The sequence below is a fragment of the Lutra lutra genome, chromosome 12 (assembly GCF_902655055.1).
Source record: "Lutra lutra chromosome 12, mLutLut1.2, whole genome shotgun sequence".
Lineage (NCBI taxonomy): Eukaryota > Metazoa > Chordata > Mammalia > Carnivora > Mustelidae > Lutra > Lutra lutra.
Genome location: NC_062289.1, coordinates 59,036,240 through 59,049,222, shown reverse-complemented (window position 1 = coordinate 59,049,222; position 12,983 = coordinate 59,036,240). Strand labels below are relative to the sequence as shown.

Below are 12,983 nucleotides of genomic sequence, written 5' to 3'. Positions count from 1 at the left end.
ATAGTTTTTACTTCACAATAATCTAATGTTACTGATAAGTGACCTGGCAGTTGAAAATGATGATATTGAGTGATTGTTAACTACATTATGAAATAGTGTCTTCACAGTTAGCCAGAGATAGCAAAAAACTAAAATGGTACTCTGAAGTTTCAACATGACACTTATAGCGTAAGTATACACAATGAAATGAACAAAATAAAAAGTTTATGTAGATAGGAGATTCCTTTTTATTTCTCCAGTGACAATATTTACAGCTGAATATAAATTAAAGTCCTGCTTGCACACCAAAGCCAGGTCCTTTGGGTGGTTCAGTCAAAGAGGTAAGACCTCCAGCTGGCTCACAAGAGAAGCGTCCACTCCTGAAAAGAGTAAGTAACATTAAACTATGAACGATTACCATTTATAAATCTTTATTTAAAATGTTACTTCACAACAGCCCAGTAACTATTTTTCATCCAAAAGTTGCATGGATTATTTAATCCGAGCATTTCAACTGCTGCGATATTTTCAGAAGTTAAATATGAAAATGGACATACCAAAACTCACCATAAATACGAAAAATATAAAAGTAACACTACTACTTCCCATTTACTGAGCAGTGTACATATATTATTAGCTCATTTAAATAATGCCATGAGACAAGTAATACTGGCCTTATTTTACAGATCAGAAATGAAGGCTTAGGGGTTTCACCACCTGTCCAAGGATCAGAGCTAAGAACTATAGGAAACTAACGCAGACTCAGAGAACATTTTTAAAAATCCTGTGCCTGGGTGGCTCAGTTAAGCATGTGACTCTTCTTTTCGGCTCAGGTCACGATCTCAGGGTTGTGGGATGGAGCCCTACATTGCGCTCAGCGCAAAGTCTGCTTGAGATTCTCTCCTCCCTCTCTCTAAGATCTTTTTTAAAAATAATGTTTTAATAAAAGCATTACATTTATTCTTTTTATATTTGAATTTTACTCAGATTGAGATCCATTATCATAGTGAACAGAAGAGAATACAAACATTAGATTTGGAAATAAAACAGAGGTATTAAAGGAAATGGGAATTTGGAGATTTAGAAGGGGGTTTCCTTAGAGGCAATGGAAACAAAGTATATACTGGTATTCATATTTTTAAAAGCAATATTAGTAGTATTAACTTTTCAAAAACAGGTTCCAGATCAGAATGGCTACCCACAGCCACAAAGAGAACAGGAACAGGTCCTTAGGTAGGAATCTATGAAGAAAGGCAAGCATAGAGGTAGAACAACCTGTCTTTTTTTCACCCCCACACATACTTTCCCAGGTAATCACTCACCTCTTCCTCTGTCTGACCTCTGTTGCTAGAGCCCAGCTCAGCACCTACTACTATTTCACCCCTCCTATTTCCTGGCTTTGTTAATTTACCTGCTCCTGTCACAGATGTCAGCTGAAGAATTGTTCAATTTACATCTTTTTACTCCTTGCTTTGCCCTTCACATTCTGTCATCAATCTTGCAAGTTTTTTTAGAGCTCCAGGAAATCATTTTTTATTCAGGGAACAGGATAATTCTTTAAGATCTTTCAAGCTATTACATTACACAATGCAAGTAACTAAGTGTGTATTGTAATGAAGAGTGCCTACAAAGTCAGAAATTAATATATTTGCATTGAAAACCAGATCAAAAAACAACTACGAGCTATCTGTCTGAATCTAAAATTAATGTAGGTAGTAGCAAAATGGTATCTAACTTTAGTAACAAAACAAAACAAAAAAACCACAGTATTTGGCTTTGTAATTGTTTTATGTTAACTAATAATACATGTAATACCTACTGCTCTTTGCTAATGAAATTATTTTGGAGGACCTTTCTTCCCCTTTACTAGGTTTCCTCTATGGTTTAAGCTCACCTACCTTCTTTACCAACACAAAGAACTTACTTAAAACAGGTTCTGAGAACAATAAGTGGGAGAATTAATCATGCACACTGCCTGAACTCTTCAAGGAATTGTGGATTTTTGTATAAGAAAGTAATTTCAAGAGTGATCTGGTCCATTTTTGTAAAGTTTGTTCCGTGTAATTATAGTCCCATGACCTACTTTTGGGGGGGGAGGATGGTTAATGGCCTCTTGCGTCTGCCTCCAAACTTTCTCCTTCCCTCACCCTACACAAAATGCACATTAAAATGCTACAAAGGCTGTGAAGTCCACAGACTGTGTTTCATCTATTAATCATACAGCCTTCCCCTCATTTTATCTGTAAATATGCATCAGACACCAGAGGCAGGGATCTAGCCCTTCCATTCACAATTTACATTAGGGTTTTCACTTCATAAAAAAACAAAAAATGATTCGCCTCAAGTGTTATGTTTAAAATGCCATCTATGGGGCACCTAGGTGGCTCAGTGGGTTAAGCCGCTGCCTTCGGCTCAGGTCATGATCTCAGGGTCCTGGGATCGAGTCCCACATTGGGCTCTCTGCTCAGCGGGGAGCCTGCTTCCCTCTCTCTCTCTCTCTCTGCCTGCCTCTCTGTCTACTTGTGATCTCTCTCTGTCAAATAAATAAATAAAATATTTTTAAAAAATAAATAAAATGCCATCTATTAATTACCTTGTTTTTATTACAACTCAAAAGGTAAATCTGGTTTTTTTAGCCATTCCAACACTATTTGTACATTCATTTTAACTCATTTGCATTCTAGAAAACATGGCCTTTCTGTACACTGTTTATGGCTTAGAAATACTTTTTAAAGAAAAGCTAGTCATGAAAGTTTAGTGTTTATTCTTTTAATATTGCTGAGATATACACACCACTGCCCTCTACTTTTAGTATAAAAAAACAAAAGTGACTTTATAGTCTAGACTTATCCATCAGCAACGACCTCTATTTTCTTTACATCTCGTATTTGTACATCATAGAATTCTGTAAAAAGGTATCTTTATAAAACTAAATACGAAGAATTCAAATTGGATTTCAAACTAGTTTTAGTTAACCATACTAAAAAACTTCTATCTCTTAATTAGCAATTTCAAAGCAGGCTAAAAGAAGTTATTTTTGGTACTTAAAGAAAAATGAAAATAACATCTCAGCACAAATATTTAATATCAAAATAAAGCAATGCCTTACCATCAGTTTAGTATTTCCTTTCTACCTGTCATTTACCAAAAACATAAAAAAGCAGTTCAGAACCTCGGAACCACACAGAAACATGACTCTCTTCTGATTTTGGTCAGGACAGACCTGGTAATGGTACTCAGAAACCAGGTACTGCTGAACCAGTTTAATATCTCTGGTTACTTAAAGACAGTGAGTATCTTTTACATATGTGGGCAGAGTGCTTTATTATAAAAACACTAATAAAAAATTGCCCAACTTTGGTTTATTTATTTATTTATTTATTTATTTATTTATTTTTTTAAAGATTTTATTTATTTGTCATAGAGAGAGAAGCGAGAGTGAGCACAGGCAGACAGAGTGGCAGGCAGAGGCAGAGGGAGAAGCAGGCTCGCTGCCAAGCAAGGAGCCCGATATGGGACTCGATCCCAGGACGCTGGGATCATGACCTGAGCCGAAGGCAGCTGCTTAACCAACTGAGCCACCCAGGCATCCCCTTTTTTTTTTTTTTTTTTTTTTTTAAAGATTTTATTTATTTATTTGTCCAACTTTGGTTTATTTAAACTATAATTATATTTTGGTTACTATCATTGCAATCTCTTTCATTATACTATATAACCAAAAGCTTGAGGAAGGAGAGCAAAAGTTTTTGTCTTCCAAGGTGGGAAGACATTCTAGAACTACCATGTCCACATACAGTCTCTATAGACACCACTGGCAGATGCTCTGCAATTACTGAAAGTAAGTAGATTTACCTCTGCTTTTTATTTATTTTTTTAAAGATTTATTTATTTTAGAGGGAGAGCATGTGGGTGGGGAAGGGGGAGAGAGAATCCTTAAGCAGACTGCACTGAGCATAAAGCCTGACTTGGGGCTCCATCCCATGACCCTGAGATGATGATTTGAGCTGAAACCAAGTGTAGGCCCCTCAACTGACTGAGCCACCCAGATGCCCCATCTCTTTTTTAAATAAGAGGTGATACATAGGAAATAAAAAATAGGTTCAGAAATCAATAATTCTGAAGTTTTTGGCTCAAATCTAGAACACTCAAAAATATCCCAGTGAAGAACTATGTATAATTACTGATAAGCAACATCTCTATTATTAGATATTAAAAATGCTTAACTGTAGCACTTAGTTAATTGTTTTATTAATGTTAAAATGCAATAATGTTATAGTATCCTATGTTAAGAACAACAACAAACTAATTTCATCCCCAGTAATCTCATCCAGCCTTATGGCTTTAAATAGCATCTATAACAATCAATGAATCCCCAATTCATATTTCCAGTCCTAATCTAGTTCCTAAATTCCATGTTCAAATATACCTTTCGGTATTCCACCATGGATGTCTAGGAGGCATCTCAACTTTAACCTGTCCCAAACAAAGAGCCTTTTCTTTCCCAAACCAAATCTCCTTTTTAGTTAAAGGAACCACTGAGGTGCTCAGACCAAAAAGCTAAAAATCACTCATAATTCCTCTACCCCACAAGATCACTAAATTTTGAACTGTTCTCTACACAGTAACTAGCACAATAATTTTAACAAGATTACACATCATTTCCTCCTGAAAACACTCCTACAACAAACAGCTTTTATTATATTTAAGCATTCAACTCAACTTACATATCTGGGCCCCTAACTACCTCTTGAAAGAGTACACAGAACTGCTATTTATAACAAAGAGCAGGAAAACATATTTAAAACAGGAATAAAGGGCACACCATAGTTCTTTTAATACATTAAAACCTACAAATATATTGAGAGAAGGAAAACTATATGGCATAAGCAGAAAAAAACAGGGCTTACAACTACATAAACACTTGCTAGTATTAGGAAAAAATTCTGAGCAATATAAGCACTTAGATATGGAACAGGGGTTAGCAGCAAAAAGTTCAGGTCCATAACTGAAAGAAAAGTAATTATTATAACACAACTGCAGAATGGGAACAACCGAGATGAACGGTGCAGGAAGCTAAAAAAGATCTAGACATTCTAACTGACTATAAGTGCAATTACTGGTGAAATGTACCTGAAGTGAAAGTTGATGTAATTTGGCTGCATTATTATAAGCATAATGTCTAGAACAAAGAGGAGAGTCCCACAGTGCTCTGCACTACTCAGTACGTATCTCAAATACCGATTAATATTAGTACCATGTTAAAGTCATTAGCCAACCAGAAAAGCTATCAAAGAGGAAAACCAAAACTAGGTCAGAAAAAATGAAACAACAGTAGACATTAATTCTGAGAAAAAGATTTGGGGAAAAGAAAACACCTATTTTAAGTAACTGAAGAGCTATCATTTAGAAGAGGTACAGAGGTTATCTTGTGTCAGTTCAAAGGGCAGAACTGGACAAGTAAGTAGAAATTAGAGGGAAACAAACTTTGAGTCCATCAAAGTATGAACCTTTAAACAATGGAACAGATTTTATTTGTAGTAAATTCCCTTTTCTATAAATATTCAAGTAGATACCAGATGATTATATGATAGGATTTTAGAGGGAAAAAAAATTAGTTGTTTTAGATGACAGGTTGGCTTCAATACTATCCAAAGCTCCTGACAACTCCTAAGAACTTAAGACATAATTTTTTTTTTTCTAGGGGAGAGAGAGGATAATGGGTAGGGATTGAGCTAGGGAGAGAGAGAATCCTAACTCCGCACTGGGATGGAGGCTCGATCTCACAACCCTGAGATCATGACCTGAGCTGAAATCAATGCTTAATTTACTGAGCCATCCAGGCACCCCTTAAAGGATAAAATTTTTTATTTTAAAAAAATTAAGATTTTATTTATTTATCTGACAGCACAAGCAGGGGGAGCTGCAGGCAGAGGGAGAGGGAAAAGCAGGTTCCCCACTGAGCAAGAAGTCTCACTGGGGGCAAGGAGGATTCAATCCCAGAACCCTGGGATCATGACCTGAGCTGAAGGCAGATGCTTAACTGACTGAGCCACCCAAGGAGCCCCTAGGGATAAAATTTTTTAAATTAAGTATACATTAGGTTAAGCCATTAAAATTTATTGTATAGAAATAAACACATACCTTGGCCCAGGTTTTGGAACTTTGCCAGCTTTAAGCTCATCAATAATTTCTTCGATATCCTTAGGTGTCAGATCCTCCTAGGATAAAAAATTAAAACAGTCATATTAAAATTACTTCCTACTACTGAAATCTGCGTAAATCCCTAAAATCAGTTAGTTCATTATTTGTCTGTCTTTCTCGGCTCCCAAGTTAGTCACCAAGGTAGCAGAAACTGATTAACTCCTACATCTAGTATATACTGTTAAATGCAGTATGCAAGAAGAGCTGCAGCTAATGAGGCAAGACAGAGGAGTACTTTAAAGTGAAAGAGTTCTGCATTTGAATCCTGGCTCCACCCTGAATAGCTAATAATCTTCAGTAAGTTATTCAGCCTCCTTAAGTTTGTTTCTTTACTAGTAAACCTACTTCAAGAATGTTTTTGAGGATTCAATGAGAAAATACATAAAACAGAACAGTGCCATGGCACATGCTCAACAAATGCTATGTCCTTAAAGAAATAGTGAGGTGCAAATAGTAATTAGCACCGGCAGTCATAGTAACATAAAAGTAGATGCCTAACATCCATCTTTAACCTAAAGATGTAATACTCTCATGATACCGTCTTTCTTTCCCAGGTAAAATTCACTGTTTCCAAATTCACTTAATTTTTGAACAGAAGGTAAAAGAAATTATTTTTGGAACGTATTTCAATGACCCTGGCCCTCCCTCCACTCCCCATTTCAATGACAACAGCTCTACATTTTATATGTAAAATTTTTACCTCAGGAAAGGATTCTGGTATTTAAAATAACAAATACAATTGAAACACACAGATGCACATGCCCATGTGCCTAGCTGCACCCTAGGTTTAATCAAGAGTCAGAACAGAATGGGTTTTAAGATTAAACTAAAAGAAAAATGCCCAAACCATACTCCTACTCCCTCTCTAAAACTGTTAAGTACTTTAAAAAATGTTTTATAGGATTCTGATACTATGCCAGAGAAATCATGATTCAGCACTGCATCTCCAGTGCCTCACCACATAGAAGTTATTTAATATTTGTTCAATGATTAAACATTTGTAAAAATAAAACACTGCTTTCAAACTGCTTAGGGTTCAACAAATGTTCAGAACCTCATAGCTAAAAGGAATCTTTAAGTCATCTAATGAGTTTACCTCCCCCCAACTATTATAAAAATTTAAAAACTATACATGTATAGTTTTACTCATTCCTACCACCTGTATTCAACAATTTTTGATTTTCTGTATTTGCATTATATATAGCACATAAGCACCCCAACTTTTGCTTGTACCATTTTGAAAGTAAGTTGCAGACAATCCTAACACTTCACTCCTGATACTTCAGCGGACATCGAAGAATAAGAACGTTTTCTTAGATAACATAATGCCACCACACCCAATTAACTAAAAATAATTCCTTTATCAAATGTCAAGTCCATATTCACAATCTACCAACTACCCTCAAAATGTATTTTTCATCGCTGGTTTTTTTCCTATGCAGGTTTTTTCCTATGCAGTCAAAGTTTACATGACTTTCATTTTATCCACCAGACAACTGAGATCCATAAAAGTTAACTGCCTTGGGAATGCCTGGCTGGCTGAGTCAGTATAGCAGTGGCTCTTGATCTCAGGGTCCTACGTTCAAGCCCCATGTTGGATATGGATTAAAAGACAAAAACAAAAACTGCCTTGCTAAAGACCGTAACACTACTAATCTTTATCTCCTGTATAAATCCATAGGCTGTTATATTTAAACTTACAATGCCTTTTTTTTTTTTTAAGATTTTATTTATTTATTTGAGAGAAAGAGAGATCAGAAGTAGGCAGAGAGGCAGGCAGAGAGAGAGGGGGTAGCAAGCTCCCTGTTGAGCAGAGAGCCTGACGTGGGGCTTGATCCTAGAACCCTGAGATCATGACCTGAGCTGAAGGCAGAGGCTTAACCCACTGAGCCACCCAGGCACCCCTAAACTTACAATGCTTCACACAAAGTCTTGACTGTCAAATTCCTGATTAAATCAAGACCCTCTATATTATAAGTAAACTGCAGAAATGTGGGAGAAGGCAAAACTTGCCATATTTTTAAAGGACTTTTTTTTTTTAAAGTATGGGTAATACAGAAGATAAGAAATTTCAATCTCTGATCATTAAAATGAAGAAAGTCACTATAGGGAATGAGGCCACCCTAGAAATCTAAACAGCCAGAGAAATCAAATTTCATCTTCATTAAAAAAAACAACAACAAAAAAAGGAGATTTCCATTTCAGGTATTATGGCAGATTAGCTATCCTGACTGAACACCCCACCACTATAAAAAACTAAAACTGTTGGATAAAATTTTAAAGAAACAAAAAGCTTTAAATTTTATGAACATGCTGATAAGAAAGAAATACTCAGAGGCCAAAAACTCAATGAAAACCCAAGAACAGAGCGCCTGGGTGGCTCAGTGGGTTAAGATCCAACCTTCTGCTCAGGTCATGATCTCAGGGTCCTGGGATAGAGGCTGGCGTCCGGCTCTCTGCTCAGCAGGGAGACTGCTTCCCCCTCTGTTTGTCTGTCTCTCTGCCTACTTGTGATCTCTCTCTGTCAAATAAATAAAGCTTAAAAAAAAAAAAAAAAGGAAAACAAGTGGAACACCAAGCAGACCTGGTTTTAGAGTTTCATAGCTTAAAGGGTTAAGGGACAAAGCTGCATGCTACAAGAGACATTCCAAACACCCAAAAAGGCTATTCCCTCAGGGATAAACTAGAAATTAAACTGTCCCTTGAAAAGAACTGCTAGTCTAGAACCTTATACATTGGAACAACAGGGGAGGGTATAAGGAAAGGAGATTTCTTTTGGAACATTAGTATTTACAGGAGCAAGAGAGAAGCAAAGCAAATACCTTCCTGAAGAATCCACACTCAGTACAGGGTTTAATTTCCACTAGTAAGTTTCTAAAAAGTATCAACTAACAGTATTATGGATGACAACCATTATATATAATTAGGGTAGCAAGAAATCTTTTAAAAAGAGAACTAGAAAATTCCACACACTTGGGAGACTAATACTTCTAAAAAACACCGGCCAAAGGGAAAATCAAAAAGCTTATTTTAGGAGTGCCTGGGTGACTCAGGCGGCTAAGTGCCTTCGCCTCAGGTCACGATCCCAGGGTGCTGGGATTGAGCCCTGCATCCAAGCTCCCTGCTTAGCAGGGAGCCTGCTTCTCCCTTTCCCTTTGCACCTCCCCCTCACCCCATGCATGTTCACTCTGTTTTGCTCTCTTCCTCTCAAATATTTTTAAAAATACGTATTTAAAATTTTTAGAAATGATAAAATATTACTTATCAAAACTTGTGCAGTCCAGCTAAAGTGGTACTTAGAGGAATGATACCATCTCTAAAATTTTTAGAACAAGCAATATAATATATTAGTATGGCTTGATACATATACTCAGTTTAAAAACACCTACAGAAAGAATACACACTAAATTTATGATAGTGGTTATCTCTGGAAATGAAAGGAATAGGATTTCAGGGGCGTAGAGGTGGTTTACCTTTATCGCTGGCTTATTTCTATAAATAATAACAACGATGATAAAAATAATACTTAGTATGTATGGTGAAGTATCTTTTAAATCTTGGTGGGTATTTTCTCTATTTCTATGTTTTACAATTTAAAAGTTTTTAAAATATGTCATTATCTCCTAGAGTTAAATGCAAAAATGTTTAAAGATAATTTTTAAAAACCTTCTGGTGGCCAACAGTGTGGAAGTTAAACTTGACATTTTTATGCAAAACTTTTCAATTCTTTGTTTTTTAATAAACTTTGGAAAACAGGAAAAAAAAAACTTCTGGATATTTATGCCAACAGTTTCTTTTAAACAAGTATTCAGAAACCAGTATCTACAGGACAGAAAACCACATATTTAAATATTTTAAATACGAGATCATGCAACTTTAATTTATATTAAATGGAATACTCACATAGTAGTTGTCATTTATTTGAACCATTGGTGCATTTACACAGGCCCCTAAACATTCCACCTCTATAAGAGTAAAAAGTTTATCAGGTGTAGTCTCCCCAACTTTTATTCCTGAAAATATAAATAATCACTGTAAGGACCAGATTATATTTTATAGCAATGTAGCTTAAGAAAACAACAACAACAAATTACAGAGGTATACAAAAACTATTTAAGAACATTAACTTTCTTAAAACAATTCTGTATAATTCTACCAGAACATTCAAGGATTTCTTAAGCGGACTTATACCTTTAAAAACAAGATTTCAGGGGACTCATATCTTCAGCATTTGCTGTTAAACAGCAGTGTATCAGAATATAGTATTTTCATTTCAACTGTGATAGATAACCTACTAAAATCAGTCACACCGTCAGACTGGCAAAAAAACAGAAAAGTGCTAATGTCAACGATCATTAAGACTACAAGGAAAACAGATACTCTCATATCTTCAGCAAAGACATTTTGGCAAAATATAGTAAAATCTGATTCAGCAATTCTGTTCTTGTAAATAGCCTCAGTAATACAATAGGACAATCATGCAAAGATATGTATGCATGAAAGTAACTGCAGAATAACTTATAACAGAAAAACAAGGCAGACATACATATGCTAGAGCAAAAATAAAGTGCAAAAAGCCATATTTGTTTTTATGCTGAAAATAAGCAAAACAACATAAAATCTAAAACTAATTATAGTCAACTATTAATCAGAATTTGTGAGGGTGAAATTTTTGAGCAGACTTAAGTAAGCTTTCTGTTTTATATACTTCAATACAGCCCAACTATTTTTACAACATGCAACTACTTTATATTCGGTAGCAACATGATTAGAGTGTACCTCCCTTTTACTTCATTTGGTTTGTAGAGTTATAAATGAAGCAATGGCTATTTTGTATGGAAAAATGCCCTTATAATTTTATAAATTTTATAAATTTTTAAGATGTAATAACATCTTATTTCAAATTTCCCTTTCTAAAGCATTGCTACTGTTCTCATATCTTATTTGTTTCAAGACTCATTTGGAAGAATACAAGGACAGTAAACTAACTTTTTAATGTACCACATGCTATCATTACACAATGAGTGAAACTTAATTTCTAAATAACGAAAACTTTAAAACCCCTCCCTAGAAACTTTTCAAACATACCTAATGATTATGGGGAAAAAAGGTGAAAATTCAGCTTTGAGGCTGAGAACTAAGGAAAAATACAAAATAAGAACAAATAAAGGCGGGCAACTATAGTAAGACAAAAATTTACTGGTGAAGTACAGATCAGATCCAGTAAGATGGCAAACATTGGAAAACTCAGGTAGAAATGGGTCAAATCTAGAAAGACAATCCTATTTTTCATAAATGATATAAATACAATGTGTCCCATACCAAGTTTTTTCTGAATGGCCTCCAGTATGCTGTCAGAGTTTCGAAGCATGCAAGGTGTAGTAGTGCAGACCTGAATGTGATACTTTCCAACTGGCTTTCGATTATACATTGTATAAAAAGTTGCTACTTCATATACTCTCATTGGAGGTACTTGTAAAACTTCTGCAACCTAAAATAATAGGAAATTTTAAATAATTACAATGTTTACTAATTGAGATTTAGGTATGTTTTAAAGAGCATAATTTCAACTTGGTAAAAATGTAAAACTTCATAAGGAGAAAATATACCTGTATTTGGTATTTGGAGGTTTAAGTCCAGTCTACACTTCAATTGCACAGAGCCCACAAGCCAATGGTTACGGCACCTCCTTTACTTTACCCCATGCCTGGTCTCTGCAAAACGATCTTCTTTTTCTCTAAATCCTTAAGTCTTCCACTGTTAAGAATTTCTACTTTGATCATTTCAACTCTCATATTTTATAATCTGAAATTTCTAAATGGCAAAATTTGATGACCAAGCCCCAATAAATTAAATACTTGTATTTTTTCAACCCTTCACCAATTTTTCAAAAAGCCTTGATGTTACTGGGATGTACGCTGCATGCAAGGGGTATGAAAACACAAAAAAAGGGGCGAGAATCAAAGCTCACCTATTAGTCTATACTGATTTACATATCTATACACTTTATATGCACACAAACCACATACACAACATGTACGTAACTCTCCAGAACAATCCAAAACACTTCTTCTACTTCAAACCGCAACACTCTACAAAAATCTTATGGATTAGTACTTCCCTACCCATCACATCAAGGTATTTATAGTAAATACTTCTTTTGACAGAGTGGAGGTTCAGGACCAAGGGAATCATTATCTGAGCACAACTCTTTTGATCAGGCCAAGTCTATTAAGGAAAACAAGTTTTTTTTTAGCTGTATCCTAGGTACAGTCCACATAGAGTCTATCATGACTATCAACCTGGTTACAACTTTCCAGGTGACCTAACATCATTAATCTATCAGATTTTAAGATCTGATGTCTGGCATTCTTAAAAAATTATCCACATTTCCATGTTTTGACATGAAAGATGAGTTTGTTAAATGGCATTTCAGATGACAAATATGTTGAACTTTCTCATATTAGAATAGATTCTAAAAGGTATATATTCTCAAAAGACCTCTAACCATGGCTCACTTGTGAAAGATTAAGTGGCTGTGCTAAATTTAATTTGGTGATACTAAACCAGGCATGTACCTCTGAATCTGGGAGCCCTCTCAAAACACACATGCTGGAGCCAGAAAATACACATGCTGGAGCTCTACCACTGATGCCTAACTTGAAAAAGCTCCCCTGGGGATGCTACTGTATCCTCTCTACACCTTAGTAATGGTTAAGGAACTAATATGTGAGTTTCTGGATATTGTTCTGGTTGTAAGGTTGGGTTCTCCTTTGGGGAGGGGGGAGTCACAGAAACAGTAA

At 35.4% G+C, this 12,983-nt stretch overlaps 1 protein-coding gene across 2 annotated transcripts in view; it reads right to left on the bottom strand.

The window, feature by feature from the left end:
• Positions 1 to 209: 209 nt before the first annotated feature.
• NDUFV2 (NADH:ubiquinone oxidoreductase core subunit V2) overlaps positions 210 to 12,983 on the bottom strand; it is a 34,309-nt gene continuing 21,535 nt past the window's right edge. Inside the window, exons 5-9 of one of the 2 annotated variants that reach the window (XM_047696851.1) lie at positions 11,503 to 11,671; positions 10,084 to 10,193; positions 6,121 to 6,197; positions 1,144 to 1,220; positions 210 to 359 (exon numbers count right to left, since the gene is read on the bottom strand). In XM_047696851.1, the coding sequence (XP_047552807.1) occupies positions 313 to 359; positions 1,144 to 1,220; positions 6,121 to 6,197; positions 10,084 to 10,193; positions 11,503 to 11,671 (480 nt within the window). In that variant the 3' untranslated portion in view covers positions 210 to 312. The remainder of the gene's footprint in view (positions 360 to 1,143; positions 1,221 to 6,120; positions 6,198 to 10,083; positions 10,194 to 11,502; positions 11,672 to 12,983) is intronic. The other variant, XM_047696853.1, reaches the window with a different exon arrangement.